The 27654-nt window shown below is 35.1% G+C and overlaps 3 protein-coding genes across 3 annotated transcripts; 2 read left to right on the forward strand and 1 right to left on the reverse strand.

Annotated features, from left to right (window-relative positions):
• The first annotated feature begins 6634 nt into the window (after nucleotides 1-6634).
• Nucleotides 6635-10772, forward strand: LOC148554690 (serine/threonine-protein phosphatase 7 long form homolog). The gene is made up of 5 exons (XM_088491861.1): nucleotides 6635-7130; nucleotides 8221-8936; nucleotides 9021-9111; nucleotides 9231-10254; nucleotides 10415-10772. The coding sequence occupies exons 1-5, from the start codon at nucleotides 7053-7055 to the stop codon at nucleotides 10570-10572; spliced, it is 2067 nt and encodes a 688-aa protein (XP_088347987.1). The 5' UTR covers nucleotides 6635-7052; the 3' UTR covers nucleotides 10573-10772.
• A 682-nt stretch (nucleotides 10773-11454) lies between these two features.
• Nucleotides 11455-14343, reverse strand: LOC148554691 (uncharacterized). The gene is made up of 3 exons (XM_088492147.1): nucleotides 13755-14343; nucleotides 12380-13372; nucleotides 11455-12278 (listed from the first exon to the last, which is right to left on the reverse strand). Exons 1-3 carry the CDS (start codon nucleotides 14341-14343, stop codon nucleotides 11455-11457), a joined length of 2406 nt encoding a protein of 801 aa, XP_088348273.1.
• Nucleotides 14344-23746: 9403 nt separating this feature from the next.
• Nucleotides 23747-26216, forward strand: LOC107646490 (uncharacterized). The gene is made up of 2 exons (XM_016350673.1): nucleotides 23747-24155; nucleotides 26206-26216. Exons 1-2 carry the CDS (start codon nucleotides 23747-23749, stop codon nucleotides 26214-26216), a joined length of 420 nt encoding a protein of 139 aa, XP_016206159.1.
• The last annotated feature ends 1438 nt before the right edge of the window (nucleotides 26217-27654 follow it).

Consider the following 27654-nt stretch of genomic DNA (forward strand, 5'->3'; position numbering starts at 1 on the left):
GGCGGGAACCAAAATAAAAGTTGCAGTTATTTATAGCGAGGTAATTGGTTGGGCTTTGGCGGTTGAGAATGATAGACTATAAATCCGCGAGTGATTAGCAATTAGTGGGCTGATATATGGGCCAACATTATATTTCAATCCAGCTTTCTTTCAAATGTTTTTACTATTAAAACCAGAGAAAAAAAAAATCGCATGTTCATTCAAACTTTACAAAGTCACCAAAAAAAAAATTCAAACTTTACAAAATCTCTCGATCATGTTCTTTTTGCATTAAGCATTAATTAAAATCACCTTTTCTTTTATTTTTACAAAAATTCAGATAGAACCTCTCCTCAAAACTCGACTTCACCACTTTCTTTGAATTTGTTTGTGCTAAGGCTCCATCAAATAAGGTGATAACAAGAGAAGAGTGGGAGAAGAAGCTTAATGATGTCAAGATCAGGAAACTTCAAATCTGTAAAGTTTCTTTAGTTTTTTAGAATTTGAATAGCAGCATTATATAAGGATTGGTTGGACGTTGTTTACATAAAAAATTAAATAAAAAAATACTTTGTAACGGCTTAAATTAAATAAAAATAATTGGTAAGACTCTCTTTTTTTTTTTTTTCGGATCCAGATGCAGCATACTAGAAGGTATATGGTTTACCACTTGAATTAAAACCTCGGATGCGATAAATCATAAGAATGTCTCTTAAATAAATAATGTTATAAATTTCAAGTTATTCTCAATTCTCAACAAGCTTTGTTGTGATGAAGTTTTATATAATAAAATAAAATAATAGATTTAGTTAAACTAATATTTAAATATTTTTTATTAAGTAAAAAATATTATACTTTTATTAATTAAATAAATATTAATTTTTTTATTTATTATATTTTATATTAATGATTTAAATTTAAGAGTTAATGATTTAGAATTTAAATTTTTAATTTTTAGAATATTTTATTTTTTATCTTTTAATTAATAACAAGTTAATTTTTAAGAAGAAATGTATTCTTTATTTTTTGGGTAAAGTATATTTTATGTTTTTGAAATTTACTAAAAGTTTTTAAAATACACTTAAGGTCCTAAATTTTATTTATTTTAATTTTGTTCCAAAAATTTATTTGTATCAAATATTTTTTTAACAAATAAAATTTTAAAAAAAAATTTAAACTAATCTAACAGTAATGCATGATAACATGTTTGATTTGCTTATGTTAAAGATTGTTCTTGTGGAGTTATTTTTTTTTGAAAGAAAGAAAGAGCTCAACACTCATGGTGGAGCAAAAGACACAAATCATAGAAGACAAATAACTCTTATGTTATCTCCGGTATAGCCATCGACCACATGAGTTATTTTCTATACCACTCTGTAGCACATGAAAACGATTGATCTACACACTCTACAACTCATGTTGTCTTGCTCATTCCGTCGTAGCCAAATAATCCATATTATTGAGAAGAACCCAACTAGCCAAAACTTACGTTGCTCGCTTCTCATCGGCATAACTCGCCAACTCTCAAAGTGGTCTTTCAAAGTACCGGGAGCAGTCCACTCTTGTCCAAATGCCGATATCCATGCACACCACACCTGCCAAGAGTGCTCACACGTAACAAATAAGTGTTGTATGTTTTCAACACCTTTTTTACACAACACGCACACATTATCATTCTGTTGTAGGATTCCCAGTCTACTTAGCCGATCCTTTGTGTTGACCCTGCCTATCAATACAAACCAAACGAACAACTCGATCCGCGGTGGGACTAATCCTTTCCAAATTTCCTTCGTGAAAGTATAGCTCACAAGCTCCTCATTCATGGTCTCTTCCTGCAAAACCTGCACAAATGAGTTAGTAGAATAAACTCCTTCCTTGCCAAATTTCCACACCACTCTGTCTTGTACATCTGCAACTAATCTAACAGATTGCAAGATGTGAAGCAGCTGATCCAAAGTATCAGTCTCCCATTGGCGGAGTTCCCTCCTCCATTGGAAGTGCCAAACCCACTCTATCCCATCCCAGAACCCACAATCCCCAATTACGGATCCTTTTTGGTTTGAAATCATGAAGAGTCTCGGAAAGGAGTCTTTCAACTTTCCCACTTAGAGCCATGTATCCTCCCAGAACCTGGTTGATCTACCATCTCCTACTTCCATGGCAAGACCATCAATCATCTTCTGTTTGACATGTTGCTCCTTTATTTGTATTTGACATATGTCTCTCCACGGGCCCCCTCTCCTTGGTAACTCCTGAGTTGACAACAAGTGAGTCGGGTTCAAACTGTTACAGGAGCACACAATCTTCTTCCATAGAGGACAGTCCTCCTTTGAGAATCGCCACCACCATTTAAATAGTAAGGCAGTATTGCGGACCACTGCATCACCCACCCCCAACCCTCCCAGCTTCTTTGGCGCCTGGACCACTTCCCACTTCACGAGAGCCATCCCAGGTCGTCCATCATCCTTCCCCCAAAAGAACCTCCGCTGCAAGAAAATGATTCTTCGTGCAACTGCAGTTGGCATCTTATACAAGCTCAGGTAGTAGATAGGTAGGCTATTGAGCACTGACTTAATGAGCACCAGCTTTCCAGCCTTACTAAGAACCTTCGCTTTCCACAAGCTTAGTTTTTCTTCCACCTTATCTAGGACCGGCTTCCAAGTTTTTACTAGCCGTGGGTTTGCACCTAGGCTAATTCCAAGATACCTCACCGGTAGTGCTGCCTCCTGGCATCCTAGTAGTTGACACATTCGACTTACCCACTCCTGACTGCAGTTCACCGGTATCAAGTTGGACTTCTCAAAATTGATACTCAACCCAGACATCAATTCAAAACACCTCAGAAGTCTCTTATAGTTTCTCACCGTCTCCTCCTCCGGTGGACAAAATAATATAGTGTCATCAGCAAATTGCAAGTGTGACAACTCTATATTATCCCTCCCGACTAAAAGTGGAGATATCCGACCGTTCCTCACTGCCTCCCCGATCATCCGGTTAAGCACATCCACCACCAGAACAAACAAAAACGGCGATAACGGGTCCCCTTGTCGTAGGCCCCTCTGCATGTTGAAAGGTTTTGATGGTGACCCATTGACTAGGATAGAGATGGATGTCGATGTAACACACTCTCTGACCCATGACCTCCATGTTCTGCCGAAGCCCATCTTTTCTAATACAGTATCAACAAAGCACCATTTAACTCTATCATAGGCTTTTTGGAAATCAAGTTTGATAATCGCTGATGCCTTCTTTTTCTGTTTCAGCCATTGCACCGTTTCACATGCAATTAGAGCTCCATCATGTATCTTCCTTCCCTTCACAAAGGCACTCTGTGATTCTCCAACTAAGCCTGGCATCACACTCCTCATTCTCCGTGTCAACAATTTAGAGATAACCTTATATACACATCCAACCATGCTAATAGGTCTGAGGTCTTTAATCTCCTTAGCCCCAACAAATTTCGGTGCCAGTGCTACCCATGTGATATTAGAGCCTGTCGGTAGTCTTGCTGTCTCAAAGAAAGCCATCACAGCTGTAGTGAATTCTGCTCCTATCTCATTCCAACACTTTTTTACAAAATTCATGTTATACCCATCACACCCTGGAGCCTTAGAAGATTCACAATCCCACACTGCCTCTTTCACCTCTTCTACTGATGGTAACACCTCTAAAGCCTCCGCTTCCTCCCTCCCCAATCGATTAACTAATCCATCTCTAAAGCTTACACTTGGAGAACTTTCCTGGTGGTACAGTCTTTTATAGAAGTCCTGAATTGCAACTTTGATTCTTGCTTGATTCCTGACTATCCTTCCATTGATTACCAAAGACTCAATCTGGTTATTCCTTCTTCTTGCCGATGCAATCTTGTGGAAATAGGTTGTGTTCCTGTCCATCTCTTTAGCATGCCGCGACCTAGACATTTGCTTCCAGTGCATCTCCTGTCTCACATACCACTTTTCACAGCACTTCACTAGTGCCCTTCTCCTTGCCTCCATTGTACCATCATAGTGCCCACTACTAACCATATCATCCACCTTCTGTATTTCTGCCTCAAACCTCTTTATTCTCTCATTCATATTTCCAAAATGCTGTTTATGCCATATGCGGAGTGGGGCTGACAGTGCTTTCATCTTCTCTAGGAATTGTGGAGTTATTCTTAAGTTGTTAGGGATAAATTTTATGGAAATCGAAAATTTTTAGGATAAAATTGAAATAAAATAAAATTTAGGGATATTTTTAAAACTTTTAACAAACTTCAAAGACAAAAAATATACTTTATCCTTATTTTTCTCTTAATTAACACATCTTAAAAATACATGCTAAAGTTACTAATTAATAAATTTTTTATAAATATATAATATTTCAATTTTTAATACATTACTATATATATATTTATTAAAATTTTTAAAAAAATAAAACTTTTACTATATGCTAAAAACTCATCTGAGCTAAATTGTAAAATGATCACCAAACTTTATTATATTAGAGGCTTGAATTATTTCAAGTGACATCCCTTCTAAGAAAAGCAAAGTATATCTCTCTTTGCAATAACGCTTTAAATGTTACACTTACTTCCAAGTTTGAACTTGTGCATTCCTAGCATGCGGTGACATAATATCATCTCCATAAGTATACCCATTAATTGACGCACCAAATTAAACCACTCCTAAAACCAAAAAGCTTATTAGCAAGAGATTGATGGACCAAAGAGAACTCCATCTTCAACCTCTTGGCATATGCTATAAGCTCTATAATTTCATCATCAAGACTCTGGCTTCACAAGCCTTAAAGACAGTAACGTTAGGGAGACCTAATTCACACTACGGTGCAACCTCAACAAGAGAACAACATGCTAAGGAGAAGAATAAGCCATTCAAAAGGAACATTATTGATGGGGTGGTGCACGAGAATAATAACCGGATTGCAAGTTTGCCTCAAGCGCCAAAGAAAATGGTTATTATAAACGAAGAATAAGAAGACCACCGCAAGCCTCTGCGATCAGTTCTGAAAGTTGGTAGTAATGATAATTTCAGTGATAAATTGTGTTCAAGTTGGTAATTCCGTTTGTAACATGTTAATTCAATTATAGCAATACAAATGTAATCACTTATTATTGCTTTCATATGGGGATTTAGAGAAGGTCGGCTATTTATTTATCTTTTCCCCCTTTTAGATAATTTTTTAACAACATTAACTAAATTTTAGAGTTTGGCTATTTTTTTCAAGCATAATAAATTTTTTTTTTATAAATAACTTCTTTAGTGTTCTGATCATTTTCAAAAAAAAAAAAACAAAAACTCTTTAGCCACTTCCCCTCCTCCTTCCTCTGCTGTCTCTGCAACCTCACCAACTTCATCGTTTTCAACAACTCCATCAACCACACTCTCCCTTGTTGAGATGGATTGATCTCTGGACCAACCAATTCTTCAGTCCCATTCCAGCAACTCTATGCAATCATGTTAAGGAGCTTCTATTGATATATAACTCATTTTCTGGCAAGGTTCTGAATGGTTTGTGGGGTCTTCCTCATATGTCTCTGTTGATCTTGTCAACAACTGCTTCTGGTTCAATTGCGAATTCCATTGCTGGAGGGAAGATTCTTTTGTTTTTAATTTTTTTAGGCCATTCATATGCTCAAGGTTATTATAACACTGCAAATTTACAATACACCTATATTATATATATTCACCCACACAACACTAAAAAATTCTTATTCAATATTTGACACCAATTTTCAAATTCAAATACATAATATTAAAATACATATGATTTATCACTTAAGCTAAGGTCTTCACTACAAACTAATTACTTAAGTAATTAGAAATGAGTTAAAAAATTTAAAATTATAGAATGATACTTTATCTAGGGCCGTTAAAATGGATTAAACCCATCGGGCCAACCCGTTTACCCATTTAAATGGACGGATTTTGCTTCTAAAATTAAATCCGTTTAAATTTCGGGCTAAACGAGCTGAGCTCGATTAACCCGAAAAAATGACGGGTTAAATGGCTAGTCTGCGGGCTAAACGGGTTGCCCGTTTATTTTTTTTTACATTTTTTTCAAAAAAACAGTACTTTTAGTCAATATTTTTTCCGATCCGACCCGAAAATTAGACACATTAACTAAAAAAATATTATTTTAAAAGGTTTTTGACCTAAAAGTAGTATTTTTTGTCAAAACATTTTTCAAAAAATAAAATTAAATGATAAACGGGCTGGCCCATTTAACCCATCATGACCATAAACGGTCCGAACTGAAAAAATTTTGTCCGCAAATAAAGCAGACTTAAACGGGTCAGCCCATTTAACCCACGTGTTTAACGGGCCGAGCCTAAATGGGTCGAACTAGCCCGTTTGACAACTAACTTTATCTTTCTAGTTAGTGGTTAGGTATAGAAAAACATATTTACTCTAAGCTTTTTTGTGTTTAAAAAAAAAAAACATCTCGATTTTTTTTATTATCAAATTTGAATTTAAAAAGTGAGAAAATAGGATATTAGACACCCACGGACTTGATTGCAATTGTGGCCTTTGTGGGGCAGCAATCGATAAATGCCAACTCACAAGAACAAGATGCTGTCTAAAGTTTAGACTTTAGACCCAGCAAAAAAAAATAAATAAATAAATAAAATAAAGATGCAAGATGCTATCCCGCTTTTTAATTTTCATATTGTACCGTTGCTGGTGTATTCAAAGGATATGGGGGTGGCTGGTGTGTAACCTGGTTGTGGTGTCAGGGGAATAGGACTCGGACCCTCCGAGTTCAAGCCACAAAACGCACGGTCCGAGTCCAGTGTATTGGGATGACGATGGTGAGGGACTCGGACCCTCCGAGATGGCGTGCTTCACGGACCGTCCGATTTCGATTTGAGTTGTCGAACGGTCCGAGTCCATTGCTGGTATGGACACGCGGCGCTTCCCCGTTGAGTCCCTAATCGGTGGGCATCATAAGCGTAGAAAGAAGAAAACCTGCTCTCCTACCATCCGAATCCCCACTTCACTCCCACCAACCTTTCTCCCTCAAAGCCTTCTTCTTCATTTCTCTGAACTTTGCATGGTGGAGGAGCAACATTAATGGGGAAAAAATTAAAAATTAAAGATGTTGATCGATCTGAGCTTCATATTATTCACTATCTCAGTGATCCTGATTATGTAAGTATTTTTTGAAATTTTTTTGAGTTTTTTAATTTTTTTTATAGTTATAATTATTAAAATATAAAATTTCAATATTATGATTGTTGTTAGATACACAGTTGAAGAATATAAATAGAATGATTATGACTAATTTATTAGTATTAGTTAGATTATTTTAAAATATTTTGAACAGATTAATAATTATATTTATGATGATTAAAATTTTTTTTATGATTATATTGTTGTTAGACATGCATTTGAAAAACATAAATGGAATGAGTATGACTTATTTTTCATTGTTTGTTAGATTTCTTTAAAATTATTTTACAGATTAATAATTATATAAATCATGATTAGAAAATTTGTTATGATGATGTAGTTGTTAGAGATATGTAGTAATTTTTAAATATTTGTTAGGTTCTATTTAAATATTTTTTTACAGATTATTAATTATATATATCATGATAAGAAAATTTGTTATGGTTATGTTGTTGTTGTTCTTTAGTTTTGTGTTTTTGGCTGTAGTAGTAAGTAGAACATAATGTAAATTTTTAATAAGTTTATTTAATTGTGGTGTAATTATTATTTGTAAGCCAATGTTATTTGAATGTGTTTTTAAGAAATTAAGTGTAACTGTTATCGATTTTGGTTAGATGTTATTATTATTGTGGTAAAGTGTTAATGCTGAGTTGATTAGAAAGGTTTTTTTAATTAAGCCATGTTAGATATTTCTTTATGGAAAAATTTAAATAATTTTAATTGTAGTAATTATTATTAGCAAGTTAATTATTAGCGTTGTTAGAATATGAATGATGGCATATACAGATTTATTAATATTTTGTATTGCAGGGGAAAAAATTTTTAACAAAAGACTAATTAATTAATGTTCGATATTATTGTGGATGTTGTAAATATTGTTGAGATTTATGATTAGGAATATATGTATTTGTAATGAGTTTCATTAGCAGTTATGAATACTTTTGAGGATTAACTAGTTAAATTTAGAAGTTACGAGAATTAGTTGTATAATGATTCAGTCAATAAATTTATGATGGTAAGTTAGCAATTCTTAATAATTTGATTAGTAATTTGTTATGTTTTTTTGTAGAAATCAAGAATGTTGACATGTAACCATCCACTTCCTCCGGATCGGTACAACGAAAGGGTGGAGGATCATCTGCGAATTACCGGGTTCTATCATGCATCTCAGATTGGGATAGTGCAGTGTCAGAAAGCATTGGTAAATGCTCTAATTGAACGTTGGCACCCAGAGACACATACGTTCCACCTTCCCATTGGTGAATGTGCTGTGACACTTGAAGATGTAGCTATGATTCTTGGTCTTCCCACAGATGGTCTTCCGGTCACAGGGATGACAATGAGCAGTTATGAAGCGTTGGAGGCGGAGTGTTTGCTTCAATTTGGAGTTGCACCGCGTGTGTCTGACTGTAGATCTAGTTGCATAAAACTTACCTGGCTGCGTGATTTAAAAGAAAATTTACAGTTGATTGATGATATCAGTATACAGAGGTATGTGAGGTGCCATATTATGTTGTTGATCGGGACGATCTTGTTTGGGGATAAGTCTGGGGCAGGAGTGCATTGGAAATTTCTACCCTTGCTACGTGATTTTGGTAGTATTGGTCAGTATAGTTGGGGAGCGGCATGCCTGGCACATCTCTACAGGGCATTATGCCGTGCATCCCGTTTTAACTGCAAGGAAATAGATGGTCCACTAACACTTCTACTCTGTTGGGCTTGGATCAGGATGCCATACCTATCGCCGCTACCTAGGGAACCTCGAAGTTTTCCACTAGCAAACAGGTAATAATTTGTTAGAATGTACCCGTATGTTGATATTTATGATTCATTTAATGGTAGCTGAGGTAATTGAATATATCATAATAGGTGGCGGAACTGGGAGCGTGGTGACCGACGATTTAGATACTTGAAGTTAGCTCACTTTAGGAAGTCATTTGATGAACTTCAGGAAGGGCAGGTATGTTTCAATGAAAGTAGTATTAGTTTTATGTTTAGGGTCTAAGACATAATTATACAGCATTGTCTTTGTAATTGGCTTTGTGGACTGTTATGTTGAGGTTCCTTTATTTTTTCCAGTTTGTTTGGGTTGCTTATGCTGTGGATCGGGTGGATCCGAACATCATTCCTCCTGAAATCTACATGCAGTCGGTGGTTTGGAGTGCTACAGTTCCGTTGGTATCATTTGAATGTGTCGAGTGGCATGCTACCGATAGATTTAGGCGACAGTTTGGTTTGGTTCAGGGACTACCTAGTCAGGAGCGGAATCTAGAGAAGGCGCATGGAGAAACCCTGAAGGGGCCCAAGAATCTTAATTGGGCCACGGAAGCGAGTCATTCAAAATGGGTGATGCATTGGTCAAACAGGTATAACTACATTCTATCTGAGCTTCCGATGCCTTCACATGATCTACTAGATAGATACATGCATTGGTACCGATCAAAATATGGGGACCACTTGAACATGTCAAATCTTGTGGGTCAAGATAATGATGAAGGTGATCAGGATATGGAGGAAGGTGATCAGGATTTGGATGAGGATAATCAGGATACCGATGAGGGTAGTCAGGATATGGATGCTGACAATCAAGTAGAAGAGCCACATTCGCCGCATATATTACCTCCAACACCGATTCCAGAAGAACAACCTCAGTCCTCAAGCCATTATGTACCTCAGACACAGTTCCCCCCATCAGTTCCAATCAGTCAACAATATTGGGGTACCTCACAATTTGAAACAGGAGAAGGAGGTTCCTTTAGCCAGTTGCTTGGGTTGATGTCTGCAGATCCTGGACTACCACAATATGGCCAACAGCCTGACTTCATGGCTGGTAGGTATTCATTGGATGCTAGGTATCCGGGCCATATATCATCGGTTGCTTCTGGGGGGTTTGTGTCGGTTGACTCTAGTAGGAGTGATGACGGACGCGGAGCTTTTTTTAGTCAGAATCCTAACCGTGTATCCATGGGACTCATTGAAGAAGATGCTAACACACCCGAGAGGGAGACAGATGCGTATCTAGTAGATGACCCGGATGACGAGGAGGATCATGATGACGATGAAATAGAGGAGTTTGACGAGGATGAAGAATCTCGTAATGATGGTATTATGTTTTGTATTCTACTTTACATGTTCCATTACTTTTTTATTTTATGTTCATAACTGGCATCTATTTTTTACTTTTAGTAAATCTTATGTGGTTTATGTCTTGCTGTGATTACCTGCTGCGCATAATTTAATTATTTTTTATAATTTCTATACAGGTCATGCACGCACTCCGGATGAAACCTCCAAAGGTTACAATCTGAGGATTGATCCACCACGTCGCAGTGCTAGTCGCTACACTCCATCTGTCTTCAAAAAAGCGGCCAAGAAATGCAAGAATTTAGTCAAGGATGTGAAGTGGGCCATGAGAAAGTAGTTGTCTTGTAACTTATTTATTTAAGTAGTAATCACGTGGACCATGTTGTATTTATGTAGTATGTTTAGAGTATGTACGCACTACATTTATGTTGTATGTTTAGAGTATGTACGCACTACATTTATGTTGTATGTTTAGAGTATTTATGCACTACGGACACTATTCAGGTATTGCTAACCTTGAGTACGCAGTAAGGTACAGGTGTTGTATATGTACGCATTATTGTTGTTCAGTCATACAATCAGATTGGACCGGAACCTGCCGGTTCATTTATACATTCAGATTGCACCGGAAAGGCCGGTTCAATCATAAAATCAGATTGCACAGGCCAGGCCGGTTCATTACGAAAAACAGATTGAATCGGACCGGCCGGTTCATTTATACAATCAGAGTGAACCGGACCGGCCGGTTCATTCATAAAATCAGCTTGAACCGGACAGGCCGTTTCATTCATAAAATCAGATTGCACCGGACCGGACGGTTCATTTCAAAAAATAGATTGAACTGGACCGGCTGGTTCATTTATACAACCCAATTGGACCGGACCGGCCGGTTCATTTATACAATCAGATTGCACCGGAAAGGCCAATTCATTCAAAAAATCAGATTGAAGCGGACCGGCCGGTTCTTTCAGAAAATCAGATTGAACCGGACCGGCCGGGTCATTCATAAAATCCGGTTGAACCGGACCGGTCGGTTTAGTTGGAAGACCTGTGCACTTAGACCGGCCGGTTCTACAAGGAAAACATTACAATACATAAACCGTTTTTACATAAAAACATCAGAAAAACATTACATAATGTTCCACATATCAGGTCAAGTTCTATCAAAATGACAACCCATGACATAATAGTGACGTTCTACACCTACCACAATGTGAACCTACTGAGCATCTCCGTCGGCAGTTCTACCAGCTGACTGACGGCATCTACTACGACTGTGTCCCTCAGCTCCACATAGCGTACATCGCCTAGGACGACGTAACATTCGCGTGTCCATCTCATTCAAGAAACGCGTCATCCTGGGGCGCCCTTTCGAGACACGTCTCAGATACGGATTCGGTACGTAGCGAGGACCGTTGTACGCAGGCCACGTCGTCGGGTTACCTAGTGGCCTAAATCTTGCTCGGTACACCCGCCAAACTTGGTCCATCTTATACACATCATGCACATATAGCTTCCAATCCAGTCGCTGGTTTGCGCAACATGCGAACACATGTCTGCAGGGGATCCGGTCCACCTGGAACTCACCACAATCACATCGAAGGGCGCGTAGATCGACTGCAAACTCCAGTCCGCTTGGCATCTCACGCACCTCGAAGACCTCATTCTGCCGGTCAAAGCAACTGACCTGTATGTTTCCTGATGCAAGTTGGTTTGCATGCAACTTCGAGGTCACGACTTCGGAGAACACATGGCCAGCATTAATCCGCGCTTCTGCCTCTGCTCTTTTTCTGGTGAAAAGCTCGTTTAGCCTGTAGAATGTTGCCTTGACAAGAGCAGTAATAGGAAGATTGCGTGCACCATTCAACACTGAATTGATGCATTCCACTAGATTCGTTGTCATGTGACCCCATCGGTATCCACCATCAAACGCCAATGCGTACTGTTCGCGAGGAATTCGGTTTAACCAGTTGGTATACGCTTCCCCCCGTTCCCGTAATCGCTGGTAACGCACTTCATACTCCCGCACCGTCCTGGAATATCCTAGAGGAAACCAAAAAAAAAAAAAAAAATCATAAAAGTCGAAAACAAATATTAATATTTAACTACTGTTAATAAGTTACTTAAATGTAGTAAATTATTACCAATGTTGACGACCAATTTTTGGAGGTACGGTGCCTTGAATTTCCGCAGAAAATTCGACTCTATATGCCTGATGCAGAACATATGAAAAGCTCTAGGAGGTGACCATGCTCCGTTACTCCGTTCCACAGCTGCATTGATGGATTCGTGTCGGTCGGATATCAGTCCCACACCATCCCGAGTGACAACATGTTGACGCAAGTTACTAAGGAAAAAGTGCCACGCATCAGAAGTCTCTCCCTCGACAATAGCAAACGCAATTGGAACGATGTTGTTGTTGCCATCCTGTGAGACTGCGACTAGGAGACAACCCTTATACTTTCCGTACAAGTGAGTCTCATCCACCTGGACAACTGGCTTACAATGTCTGAATGCCCTGATACAGGGGTAATAACTCCAAAATACTCTATGCAGTACCCGAATATGACCAACCAAGTCATCGCCTTGGTATGCAGGCATAGTCTCAAAATGGACAACAGCTGATGGCTCCTTATGACACATGGCCTGAAACCATATAGGCAACGCTTCGTACGATGCCTCCCAACCTCCAAATATTTTTTCTACTGCCCTTTGCTTAGCCAACCATGCTTTCCGATAGCTAACAGTATAGTTAAACTTCGATTGCACTTCTGCTATAACGGACTTTACCTTTAAGGAGGGATCAGCCTCAACCAATGGCTTTATTGCTTCTGCAATTGTGATGGAGTCCAGCTTCGCATGATCCTGTGAAATGGTGGCTCTGGTACAAGTGTGACTACCATTATACCTCCTTATAACCCAACAATACTTCCTGCTGATCAGACTAACCCTGATAAGCCAATCACACCCTGACCCATACTGTGTACACTTGGCATAAAATGTCAAAGGCTCAGACTCATACACCCGGTAATCTACGCTTCGTCGTATGGTATACTCTTTTATTGCCTTAATAACAGCTTCCCGGGAACTAAACTCCATCCCAACAGCAAATTCACCATCTGCGACAATAGGAACTTCTGCCAGGACAACAAGCATGGGAAAAATTTCAATAAATACATATATATTTCAAAACCATACTAAATCAATATTAACTGCATCAAGTATGACATAAATCAGACCCTAACGTAAATAATAATAAAATATTAAATTCTATGTTCTATATTCGTTTAAAATAACGTGATATGTTTCAAACATTACTTAACACATATGTTGACTTTTATTTTTTTAACTTCCTACTATTTTTAAATTTTTTTTTTACATAGGATCAGGTCAACCGGTTCAATGTCTAACACATACATGACATCAACGCATGCTTAAATAATGGGTAATAAATAATAATTCATTCATAAATAATTCAATAAATAAATAAAAAAGACAATAATTTAAATATTAACGTACCTGCAGTCATATATTCCGGAAACTCCGGAACATGCATGGCTTCCAAGTCCAGAACTCGCATGAATGAAGGCTCCCCAAACGGCATATCGTTTGCGAGTGCATCTGCCACCTCTGTCACATCTGGATCCATATTTCCCTCACCATGATCTTCATCTCCATCTGCACCAACACATTCGTAGTTGCTTTCGAACTCTTCTTCACTGTCACTATTATAATCTTCCCGTAGAATGTTTCGGTCTGCCTCAGATTGTTCAAACTCAACATACAACTCGATAAACGAGATCTGCGCCCGGTTTTCAATATACATTGAAAACATCTCCTGCATGCTCGCTTCGTCCGTCACATATCTTGTTTGAAATTGGACAAACCCACCAAATACCGATACGGGATATCTGTATAGAACACAGGATATTTTTTTTGCCCTCTCAGAATCAATCTTTTCACAGATCAAACCTTTGAGTTCTTCAAAGGAAATGATAAAAGGAATAACAACATCTATTGGATTTTCACAAATAAATTTTACCTCTTCAGATGTTTGTAATAAAATTTGACCAAAATAATACACCTTTATTAGTACTCTATCACTCATTTCTCCTACTCACAAAAAAAAACATAACACTAACTACACACTTCTTTGATTTTGAACAACCATGAAATATTTCCAGAAGAACGAAACAGAGGAGGAAGCGGCGCATAAGAAGGAGAAGAAGAGGGATAACCTAACACTAACTCGTTGCACACTTTTATATAGACTCTATACTCAACTCGGAACGTCCGACTTGGTTAACTTCATTCAAAAATATATTCAACAACCAAATCGGACCATGCGTTTTCGTGAACCGGTTCTACCATCCCTAGCCAAAACGGACGGTCCGACTCCATCCGCTACACGCAACTCGGACCGTGCGTCTTCTCTTCCACCCCAGCCATCTCGCAGGGTCCGATTCATCTGCAACAACACACTTTCCCTCTCCACCACAAATCGGACCGTGCGTCTCCCAGTTTAGAAACTTCAAAAACACAGAACTCGGACCGTCCGAGTTCCACTCCCAAAAGCTGCCAAAACTCTGCCCCACATACATGTCTAACCCACCTTAACTCCATATCCATGCAAAACTCACATACAGGCTCCATTTCGAAAAAATTGAGCCGATGCTATCCACCCAAAAAGGAGGCCGAGAACAAAAACAAAAACCCAAAACGGGAAGCGAGGGATTCTCCTCTTTATTTTTTTTTCAATTAATTGGTGTTTCTTGGTAATCCCTCTTTTTTCTGGTTACCATTTTTGGGTTGGGCTATTTATTTTGTGTTTAACCAAGGTGACTTTCTTAATTGGTAACATTATATGTTAGTTAAATTTTTTATTTCTTAATTATATAAATTAAGAAATAAAATAATTTAATAAATATAAAAATAATAAATTCATTTCTTATTCATTATTTTTTATCAAACAAACTCGATTATTGTCGAGTTGAAACCCATTTTGGTCCCTGAAATTTTCGACCGGCCTCAATTTCGATCCTAAAATTTATAGTTACCCAATTAACACCCTCAAATATTAGATTGTGTCCGAGGCTTGTCCCTGTAGCTATTTCCGTTAATGGAGATCTCATGTGGCACATTAAGTTGACAAAGTGTGTATCCACGTGACACCCAACTTGCCAGAATAGATGTGTGATGAGTGAATGACGTAGCAAAAGTTGAATGAACTCAATTTTCCAGCAAAGTCTCGAACATATTGGGAAAAGAAGGTTGCAAATTGAGTTCATTCAACTTTTGTCACATCATTTACTCATCACACATCCATTATAGCAAGTTGGGTGCCATGTGGATACACACTCTGTTAACTTAATGTGCCATATCAAATCTCTGTTAACGGAGATAGCTACGGGGGCAAGCGTGGGGGCACAACCCAATATTTAGGAGTATTAATTGGATAACTATAAATTTGGGAGTCAAAATTAAGGCCGGTCGAAAATTTTAGGGACCAAAATGGATTTCAACGGACCTTAAAATTATAACGAATCACAAGCTTGTTCATAATTTGTTAGAGGGAACCACGAACTATGTTTATCCTTACTTAATTCGCTACTGCCAACATCTCCTCAAGCTAGTTTGTTGTAGCCTCCCATAAATGAACTTCTTTTAAAATATCCTTCTAGTTTGTATTTTACTCTAGTGAACTACATGTTTTTCGTAGTTCGTAGTTCATTTTAAACAACAGCAAATTATATAAATTAATAAAAAGATAGAAATATAGAATTTTTTATTATAAATTAAAAAAATTATTATTTCTCAAAAAAAAAACCTTTAATTTTTGGAATATTTTTTTTGGTATTTTAGATAAGTTCGCCGACAGTACTTCATTATTTTTAAGAAGATCGCTTTACTACACCTGAAATTTCAATTTTTATTAAAAATTTGTCTTACTCCACAGCGAACTTTAAGTTAAATGCTCAATAAATATAAAAAAAAAAACAAATAAACAATACATAAAAGAGTATAGAAATTCGCTGTAAAATAAGACAAACTTCTTAAAAATAATAAGGTTCGTCGGAGAATGCGACGAATTTGTCCTAAATGTCAAAAAAATGTATTATAAAAATTAAAGTTTCAATAATTTTTTTTCAAAAAATGAAGTTCTTTTGTTTTATAATAAAAAAAATCTAAAAAATATAACATGTTTATAATTAAGACAATTGAGTAATTTTAGTTTCAATTTATTTTATATAAATAAACTAGTGAATAACCCGTGCATAGTACTGAAATTAACAAAATACATCATTTATGCATAATATAGTGTGTATCATAAGCAAATAAAATTATACTTAAAAATTCTAATGTCTGCCTTTAATCGAATTAAATTAACATATACAAATTTTCCAACATAAATGAAAAACTGAAAATCATTTCTTGTATATTCGTTACTAATGTAAAAAAGTTTCTTCATGTCATGTTACATAACAAAAACACAATTTCATATATTTGCTGAACAATCAACAAAAAAATAGGTTCAACATTGGATATAGTTACCTAATAACCTCTTATTAAACATTGAACCACCTAATAAAAAATATCAAGATTTCAACTTAAAAATGTCATCCACAATTTACCAATCAATAATACTGAATGATACAAATAGAGATTTCTCTACACATAAAAAATTTAATGCTCCGAGTCATAGATTATGAAAAATCTCCCTATACACAACATTCAAGGTAGAACCATCACTTAGTGAGCCATTGTTCTTAATTAAAACTCTCAAGCCCTTTTTAGACTTGACCCTAGACAAAGCAACATATAATTGACCATGCGTAAAAACAGGTTTGGGTAAGTATAACCCCACTATGCTTAGAGTTTGACCTTGAGATTTATTGATGGTCATTGCAAGGGAGACTATAAGAGGAAACTGTCTACGTTGGAACCTGAATGGAAGTGTTTCATTGTTAGGCACCATATTCATCCGTGGAATCAGAACTATTTCGCCACACTTGTCACCTGTCAAGATATTGCATTCAATGACATGATTACCTAATCTTCGAACCTGTAATCGAGTACCATTACAAAGTCTAAAAACAAGCTTTGATTACTTTGGATTCCATAAATTTTCAATTTTGAGGTTTTTCGTTTGAGGTTTTTCAATTTTTTGTTCCAGATTCTGAAATTTTGTGATTTTAATTAGATTTTATTTTTTCGCTTTAGTTATGTATATGGTCTCATATGCATCAATTGCTCTGCTATTCGTCGCATCTTCGAAGTGTATATTATTAGCTTCCTCAGGAAAGTTTCTTTGCTGATTGTTTAAATTTGTTCATCTGAGCTCTGCCTCTCCCATTCAGTCATCATTCATTTATGCTCGAGTAAATTTTGCCCTTTGGCTTTAATGACTCTGACAATTCCTTCCTTTAATTTCTCTTTCAATACTAACTATTTCTTATTCATTCTCACCTACATTTATTTTCCACCTCTTCGGACAAGTAAAAAGAAAATGAAATTTCAAATTTCAATTTTGAATTGAAAAAACAAATATATTTATAATCTCCTGTTTTCATTGTTTACTGTATTCAGTCGTTCTTCTGGCGCTTGCTACAGCCGTGGTGGGGATGAGCCATATGGCCAGGGATTACAACCAAGGAGGAAGCAGATGTGGAGGCATGCACGGCGACGGTGGTGGCAGCAGATCCGCTACAACTATGGGGATTCTGGGCATTTTGCAAGGGACTTCTAAACAAGCTCTTTGGAAAACAAGGTTTGATCACTTCAGATGTCCAGATTTTCAATTTTGAGATTTTTGGTTTGATGTTTTTCAAGTTTTTTTTTCTGATCTACTATATTTTGACTTTTTTGTGATTTTTAAATTCATTTTTTATTTTTTCGCTTTAGATGTGTTTCGATTGCAATGTGAAGAAAACAACATGAGCGTCGGTTACGTATGACTTCTTCATATTCATCGATTGCTCCGCTATTCATTGCAATCTAAGAGTGCATATTAGCTTCTGGGTACATTCCTCTCTATTAAATTCACGGTTTTCTTTCCATTTTTGTAATTGGGTTTACTTCAAATCTGGACTTTTTTTGTTTTTGTTTTATTTTTCTTTTTGCCTCATGTTATATGAATTCATGTTCATAATGCTGAGAAAACTCGAGTTTTTAACTTCTCAAATTTGTTGTTAAAGTGTTTTTCAGAAGGAAAATAGATGGGTGGATGAGAGTGTCATTCTGAAGCATAGCAACAGGGAACGTTTTTCTGGCTTTATCACTCTGTAGGCTTCCTTCCTCATGAATACCATTTTAATTTACTTTATTTTAAATAACTTTGGCTAAAATTGATCAGAGCAGTGAACTATTTGTGTTTGAACATTAGCTCCTGAGGCATTGATATGAACAGAAAGCTTTCAGCTTATTTTGTCTTGGTTAGGTATTTTTTTCAACAGTTGATGTGTGCATGTGCCTTTGAAGTATATGCATACTTCTAGAATTTTTATGTTTAAATCTTAGTAGAAATTATTGTCATAAAGGATGCATTTGTTTGTGATTTTGGGGGTGCAGAAAGTACCTTTCTTTTTTTCACAATTTAAGTATTGTTTAATATGTGATTGTGGTAGATATTGTGGATGCATGCAACTTTAGATGTGAACATTTGAAAATGTTACTGTATCTTAAATACTATGCAATGTGCATTCTTTGACTGAATCAGTGAAATTCAAATTCCATATGGACTTTTCTCTTATATGGTACAAATGGGGATGGATTTTCAATTAGCAAAGCAGCAGATAAAATTGAAGGCATTCATGATAAGTCGTTAAATGAAGTTGAGGTGGCAGCAGCTATTGTTTACAAAGAAACTCATGTTTTTGAAATTAATCATTCTCAAGTAACTTAGTTGTGAGCTTTACAACTAATTACCAATTCTCTCATTATCTCAATTAATTTTCTTCTTCTCTCTATACCTGTTTTCCTTATTCTCCCATTTACTTTTATTTCATTCTTTACTTCAACATTTATTTTTTTTACCTAACAAGTCCTAAAAATGTGAGATTTAAAATTTAAAATTTGAATCACAACAAAAGAGGTATATTTTTCTTCTCTTCTTCAATTACCTTCTCAATTCTCTGATTCTATTTTTCTCATATTCTGACTTGAAGGTGGAGATTACAGGGGTGGTGGATAAAGTGGCAGCGGTGGTCCCAGTGGGCGTTGGTTATGGTTGACATGTTGGTGATGGGCAGAGTGGAGGATGCGATGTTGGTCGTTCATGCTTCTGAAATAACATTTTGTTTTCAACTCTTTTTCTTGATGCATATGCATGATTTGTTGATACTGTAAAATAATTTTCACTATATGTAACAGTTATTTGAATCATTTGTGCACTTTCAATCGTGGTTGAAGCTTGAGTTTACATCAATTCGTGAGAAAGACATCTTTGATGAATAAGGTATTCTTTGATATTTGATTGTCTTCAAAATTATTTATCTTTGTTGATTCTTATTGTATTTTTTTGTGATTTATTTTTGTATAATTTAACGGTATACCAAGGAGCTTCATATTCTTATATTTTCCTAATAAATATAATTTAGAAATGTGAATAATAAGTTTAGCAATTAGTACAAAGAAACTATTGGGGCAGATTTTTTATCAAAGGAGGTGCAATAAGAACATAGGATTTTTACCCTACAAGTTTGTGATTGGTAATTAGTTGTACTCGTATTTCTTTTTCCTTTCTTGGTGCTTCTGTGTGTGTTTAAGCATATTTATATGCATCAGCTGGATAATTAGGAAATGTTATGAATTTTGGAGATTTAGTTGACCATTGATAGAAAAATGTTATGTGTTGGATTATCATATGACCATTTGTATTTAGGTCCTCTTTATTAGGCTTTGTGCATTGTGCATCCAGTTTTCTAAAAAAAATAACCATTTATTTTTCTAAAATGATTTAGCAATTAAGTGGGCAAAAAGATTCTATATATCTACGTGTTCTTCTTATTTGTTTTTGAAAGAGTTTTGTGCTAATTTTGATTTCCCTATATATTGTATTTTCATTTTTTTTATTTGAGGGATATAATTTTGGCTTTAAAGATTTTTTATTATCATATTATTAAATTGGTTTATAATAATCTATAAAAATCAAAATTGTGCACCATCTGTTTTTTTGGATAATAGATTTGGTTTCGTAGCACAACTTTTTTTTTTTTTTTTACAGTTTTGGTTTAGTAACACTTGCCTTTTTCAGACTTCGATAGAGGGAAGAAGTAATTTTCGGTGCTTTTGAATAGGGCTGACAATGGGTAGGGTAAGGTAGGGTTTGGACTCTACCCTAACCCTACCCGCGGGTTGAAAATCTCTCAACCCTAACCCTACCCGCACCCTAAAGTTTTAAACCCTATCCTACCCTACCCTACCCGTAGAAATATCAAATTTTTTCAAAGTAAATATAAAATTCAATCATTTTAAATTTTATACATATTAATAACATAAAAAATAAAAAACTAATGCTCTAAATTACTAAATTAACTAACTATTTTAGTGGTTGTTCACTTATTGTAAGTCATTACATAAGGGAGATTATGGGTTCAACTCTCACTTCCTTCCATATATACCTATTTTTTAATAAAATATGTGTTATATATAAGGTGCGGGTAGGGTAGGGTAGGGTACACCCTAAACCCGTACCCTATCCTACCCGCAGGCATACCCGGATCGTACTCTACCCTACCCGCAGCGGGTTGGGTAGCCTACCCTACCTGAACGGGTTGGACCAGATTGGGTACCCATGGGTAGGGTATGAATTGCCAGCCCTACTTTTGAATGATTTGTTATATAAGTGATACAACTGGTCCTCCAAAAGAGTACTTTGAGAGGCTTCTCAACTTCAATCCATTAAGAAGTAGTCTATATATACAAATTAAAATTTGTTAGATCATTCGTTTTCATTGTAAATCTAATGAGAGACCAATATTATTTCTAAAGTTTATAGAATATATAAGTACGTTTGACATCGGGATTTTTGCCAGTAAAGAATGTCATAAAAACAGTCGCGTTGTAGATATAGTCTCTAAACTGACAGAAATCCCTTCGTACAAACGTTTTGGTTGTCACAAGTAACAAAGCCCTTTTTAAATTGATAACCGAGTATTTAAACCTCGGGTCGTCTTCTCAAGGAATTGCAGGGAGGTGTGTTCTTATTATTGGTTATGAAGATTGTAAATTGGGGGTTTTGGATCAAGGTAAAAAGTTAGTTAAGTGACAAGTAAAATAAAATAATAACAATAAACATAAACTCTTGGCAAGGTATTAGAAATTGGAAGTCCAGACCAAGTTATCCTTATCAATGATAATGAAAATTGAATCTTAATTTCACTTAGTTAACCCTTACTTAAAGCAGAGGAAGGTCAAGTGACTAATTAGTTGATCTTCAAATCCTAGTTAATTCCTAAGAAAAGATTGAGATTATTGAAGTTCAACTCAATTGGCAAGATAACAATTAACAATTATGCTGTTAAGTTGGATGACTCCTGAGTTACTGATTTTTTAACCAAAACCAAAAGGGAAAAAGTAAATCTATTGGAATAAAAATGCCTTCAGATGGGAAGCAATAATCATGTAAATAAAAGAAAGCAATATTAAACTGAAATACCTCAAATTGCATTAACAAAAGAACTTAAATCTGACATAGACATGCATGGAAAAATAAATAAAATAAAGAACTTGGGATTGAGAGTCATTTCTAAAACTAAGAGAAGTCCTAAATCCTAATCCTAATCTCTAAAAACTACATCTACTCCTAAAATTGTGAATATGAGAGCCTTCTCATGAATGGATGCATTTTCCCACTTTATAGCCTCTAATCTGTGTTTTCTGAGCCGTAAACTGGGTCAGAAACAGTCCAGAATTCGCTGGTTCGAATTTTTGCCACGCTGGATTTTCGTCACTGCGACGCGGCCGCATGGATCACGCGGTCGCGTCGCTTAGCGTCAGGGAAACTATATCATATTATATATCAAATCGAAGCCCCGGACGTTAGCTTTCCAACGCAACTGAAACCGCGTCGTTTGGACCTCTGTAGCTAAAGTTATAGCCGTTTGAGTGCGAGAGGTCAGGTTGGACAGCTTAGCAATTTCTCCAACTTCTTGCATTCCTTCCACTTTTGCATGCTTTCTTCCCATCCTCCAAGCCATTCCTGCCTTATAATATCTGAAAACACTTAACACACATATCAAGGCATCTAATGGTGATAAAAGAGGATTAATATTAGCAATTATAAGTCTAAAGAAGCATGTTTTCAATCATAGCACATAATTAGGAAGGCAAATGTAAAATTATACAAATAGTATGAATAAGTGGGTAAAGAGTAGATAAAAACCACTCAATTGAGCACAAGATAAACCATGAAATAGTAGTTTATCAACGTTGTTGACATACTAAGTAATTATTGACACGAGTATTGATGGTTTAGTTTGAATCTACTCACTAATAAAATGGAATACCATACCTTTGTGTTTATTTTTAGTATGGTTAATGACATTTTGCAATTTTTCTTGCGAGATTGAAATAAATGGAACAAGTTGAATACATATTTTAGTACTGTAATAATTATGGTTGCAATCTTTAACAAATTGTCTAAAACTTTAATAGAAATACAATATGATTTTTAATATTTTATAATTTATCTTTTTAGTATATAAAAAATTAATACATGTTTAACATTTAATTCTTTTAACTATTATAAAGATAATTAAATTTATAATTCAATATGCATTATGTGTTTTATAATGCACATTATCAATATTACATCGAGGCAATATTTTTTTTATTAGAGGCTAATATTAGAGTATAATTAATAAATCATGGTTTTAATAAAATCCTAAATATTTCTATATAATTATTAGAGTACTAACGTTCTCCTATGTTTTTTTATTATGTATTTCTAAATAAAATAATCATTCATTCATTTTAGGTTTAATTTCATTTGCTTTCTTATCAACTTTTGTTTGTCTTTTTTTTTCATGCTTTTTAGATCGTTTTGTTCCCTAATGTATTTATGACCTTTGTATATTTATCATTTATGATGTATTTTGTAATCATTTACAAGTAATTTTAGAATTATATACATTGTCCTCATAATTAGTCAAGACATAGTGCAAGAATTCATTAGTTCTTCTTATCTATGGCAATTTTGCACGGTCTTAAAGCTTTCAAAGAACATGAGGCTTACTGCTGGAGGTACTATTGAAGTTGATAATGATCTCAAAAAGTTTGCACAATGGTTAATTCAAATTGGCGATGAGTTGGCAGGTAATTTAATAGATGGTGAGTCTGAGGTAGGCATCCCTAAAGACATTCTAATTAATGATACTAATGATAGGTTTCAGAATTTGGTTACATTTGTCTATGCGGATTTATTGTTGAACTTGAATAACATTGATTACTTTAAGGAGCGCACAATTCTAGCACCTACACTTTAAGTTGTGCATAATGTCAACAATACAATAATGGAATACATTAATGCTGATGAAAGAGTCTATCTTAGTTCGGACTCATTGTGTGCTGAAGAGGGCAACATGGAATATGAGATGGATGCTATCACAACTGATGTGTTGAATTCGATAAATTGCTCAGGCTTGCCTAGCCACCAGTTGAAACTCAAAGTTGGTGTACCTGTTATGCTATTGAGGAATATAGACCAAAGCAATGGACTTTGTAATGGTACTCGATTACAGGTTCGAAGATTAGGTAATCATGTCATTGAATGCAATATCTTGACAGGTGACAAGTGTGGCGAAATAGTTCTGATTTCACGGATGAATATGGTGCCTAACAATAAAACACTTCCATTCAGGTTCCAACGTAGACAGTTTCCTCTTATAGTCTCCCTTGCAATGACCATCAATAAATCTCAAGGTCAAACTCTAAGCATAGTGGGGTTATACTTACCTAAACCTGTTTTTACGCATGGTCAATTATATGTTTCTTTGTCTAGGGTCAAGTCTAAAAAGGTCTTAAGAGTTTTAATAAAGAACAATGGCTCACTAAGTGATGGTTCTACCTTGAATGTTGTGTATAGGGAGATTTTTCATAATCTATGACTCGGAGCATTAAATTTTTTATGTGTAGAGAAATCCCTATTTGTATCATTCAGTATTATTGATTAGTAAATTGTGGATGATATTTTTAAGTTGAAGTCTTGATATTTTTTATTAGGTGGTTCAATGTTTAATAGAAGGTTATTAGGTAACTATATCCAATGTTGAACCTATTTTTTTGTTGATTGTTCAGCAAATATATGAAATTGTGTTTTTGTTATGTAACCTAACATGAAGAAACTTTTTTACATTAGTAACTAATATGCAAGGAATGATTTTCAGTTTCTCATTTATGTTGGAAAATTTGTATATGTTAATTTAATTCGATTAAGGGCAAACATTAGGATTTTTAAGTATAAATTTGTTTGATTATGATACACACTATATTATGCATAAATGATATATTTTGTTAATTCCAGTACTAAACATTTCTCGTGCATCGCACGGGTTATTCACTAGTCTCATCTAAATTAAGCTGAAGTTATAAGAAAGTATACTATGCAATAAATTTTAGGTAACAGTTACCCAAAGTATAAATGACTTTATCTCTTTTACATCTTCTTACAAAATCATTTATGTGATATGTGATGTGATATAGTGAATGAATGTGCTTACAGATAAATCTGCTATTAATAAATATACTATTAACTAATTATGAGTACAATATATATAATTCTAAAATTACTTGTGTTTGGTTTTATACTTTTATCCAATGTGGATGTTAAGGGTTTAATTGTTAATTGTTGTGCCTTAAAAGAAGATCCAGATTGCATATGTATGAGAGTTTTATTCAATTTGATAAAGATTGCAACCATAATAATAACAATAAATTTAGTTACATCTTAAGACTCGTTTCATTTATTTCAATCTCACACCAAAACTTGCAATCTATTTGAAATGGTGGAAGAATTAAACATAATATTGAAGGATTACAAAACATCTAAAAAAAGATTAAAAATCGAATTTAATGCAAAATACCACATGAAAAACCAACATGATCCGAAGATTGTAACTGAATAAGTTCATTATACTTGTTTAATTTTCAGATATAAAATTTGTATATAGAGAAAAACTACATGGCCTATGACATCAAATTAATATAGATAGATACAATAAAAAACAGGGGTAAAAGTAAAATAGATACCCATAACAAATATGTTCAACCATAATAGATATAGAATGTCTAACAAATCTTGATTAAGAATTACTGAAATAATAAAACAAAATTTAATCTCTTAATAATTGGAAACAAAAACTGTAAAAAGAGTGCAACCAAGAATAAAAAAAGAGTTAGAAATTATATGAACAAATTAAGGAATGGTTATATCTTATTATAGACGATGAACAAATCAAGGGGGAAAGAATCTATAGATATTGAAGCATTATACAAAGTATTATAGATTATTGAAAAGAGAAGAGAAGGCAGCATAACACATGAGAACACATTCACCATGATGATCAGAAAATTTTAACTGATTAAAAACACGATGAATTATTTTATTTTCAAATATAAAATCTGTATATAGATTAGACTATGTTCTGCGACATCAAACTAAACATAGATATATAGAGCAAAAACACAAGGATAAAATTAGAGTAAATAACCATCACAAACATGCTTAGGTTATATATGGAATGTCTGTTACATCATTATCAAGAATTACATAAACAAAAAGAAAAATTAAACTCTTAATAATCCTTAATAGAAACCATTAAAAAGTGCAAGTAGGAATCAAAACAGATAAGTAAAATATTGGAACAAATTCTGTTAAGTGAAATCTCAATCTTAAAAAAAAAGGATAAATAGAAAAACACCAATCAAAAACACATTAGTCTACTATTAAACTGAAACATTACATTAAATATAGGTTACACCTAGCAGAAAAACATAAATAAACCAACAAAAAAAAAAACATTACATAGCTAACGATATATAGTGGCATATACACTTGTAATAGCAAAGCTTTACATTCCAGAATTACAGTTAGAAATTTGTAATAGAGACCTTCTAATCACAATTAACTAACGGGACAAAATAGCAATACTCATTACTGTTTCATCAATAGAAGATACACTAAACTTAACAACACTGCCACCCTTCAACTTATTTCTTTTGCAATATCTAGACCAACCCTTTGTGATGAATACACCATTAGGCCTCTCTGAGTTCCATCGTAGTTTCATCTTGCAAAAAGCTCTGTTACTTTGTTTAACCTTAATCTTATCAAGCTTAGATGGGAAAGCCTTCATTGCGAATTTTGCCGGCAGTAGCTGATAAATTAAAGATAAATAAAAATATAATCAACAAAGTGACTTTGATGGCCTGGAAATTAGTGTTTTAGATCAAAATTGAAAAAAAGAATTTATCAAGATACATACCATTGCATAGTGGTCAGCCTGGTAGGGTGTAACAACCTTAACAATAGAATAAACCAAAGGAGTTGCATCTAATTTAATGGATGAAAAGAGGTTACCTGATAATGGATACGCAATCGTTACTTCCAAATGGTCCAATTCAACAGGCATTCCTTCTAAAGATACCGAATTATTCTCATATACTTCATCTACACATGGAGTAAAATGAGAGATGTTTACATTAGAAGGGGTTTTGGGTACATTTTGATTGGCTAAATCTCCGAAAAAGGAGTTCATGAGAGGATTAGAAAATTCTAAAGTCTGCATAAAAGACAAATCATTCTGAGCAATGAAAGGAACTTCGTTGGACAATGTTGAAGGCATGGATAGCACATTTTCAGATGAAGGTTGATCTATTGATTCAATCATATCACCAGGAAGATCTGTTGGAAATGCAGGGGCTATATCAATTGAAGGAATGTATAAGCCCCCATCCATTAATCTAGATGCATGAGTAATTGAATCCACATTGTTTTCATGGACAAACATTTTTTTATTATCCAATAAAGACTTGAAGGGGACTACATAGTTAGAAACTATGTGCATGTTGTGGTCCATTGCTTGATCAATAAGAAATTTGTCACGACCAACATATTTCACCTTAAGCCAACCACCATGGTCAAGACGGATTATACCGTATTTGGAGACTGCGGGTTTGTTTCACTTGGCTAGGCTGAACAGTCAGTGGTTCTGGGTTGATGAGGCTCTAGTTAGCTTCGTTGAGAGGTGGCATCATGAGACGCACACATTTCACATGCCGTTTGGAGAGTGTACTATCACTTTGCAGGATGTGGCATATCAGCTGGGTTTGCCCATTGATAGAGAAGCCATTAGTGGGTGCCTCACTGACTTTGAGAATCTGATGGACAATGGAAGACCAGCATGAGAGTGGTTTCAGGAAT

Source organism: Arachis ipaensis, chromosome B6 (assembly GCF_059453495.1).
Source record: "Arachis ipaensis isolate K30076 ecotype BB chromosome B6, ASM5945349v1, whole genome shotgun sequence".
Lineage (NCBI taxonomy): Eukaryota > Viridiplantae > Streptophyta > Magnoliopsida > Fabales > Fabaceae > Arachis > Arachis ipaensis.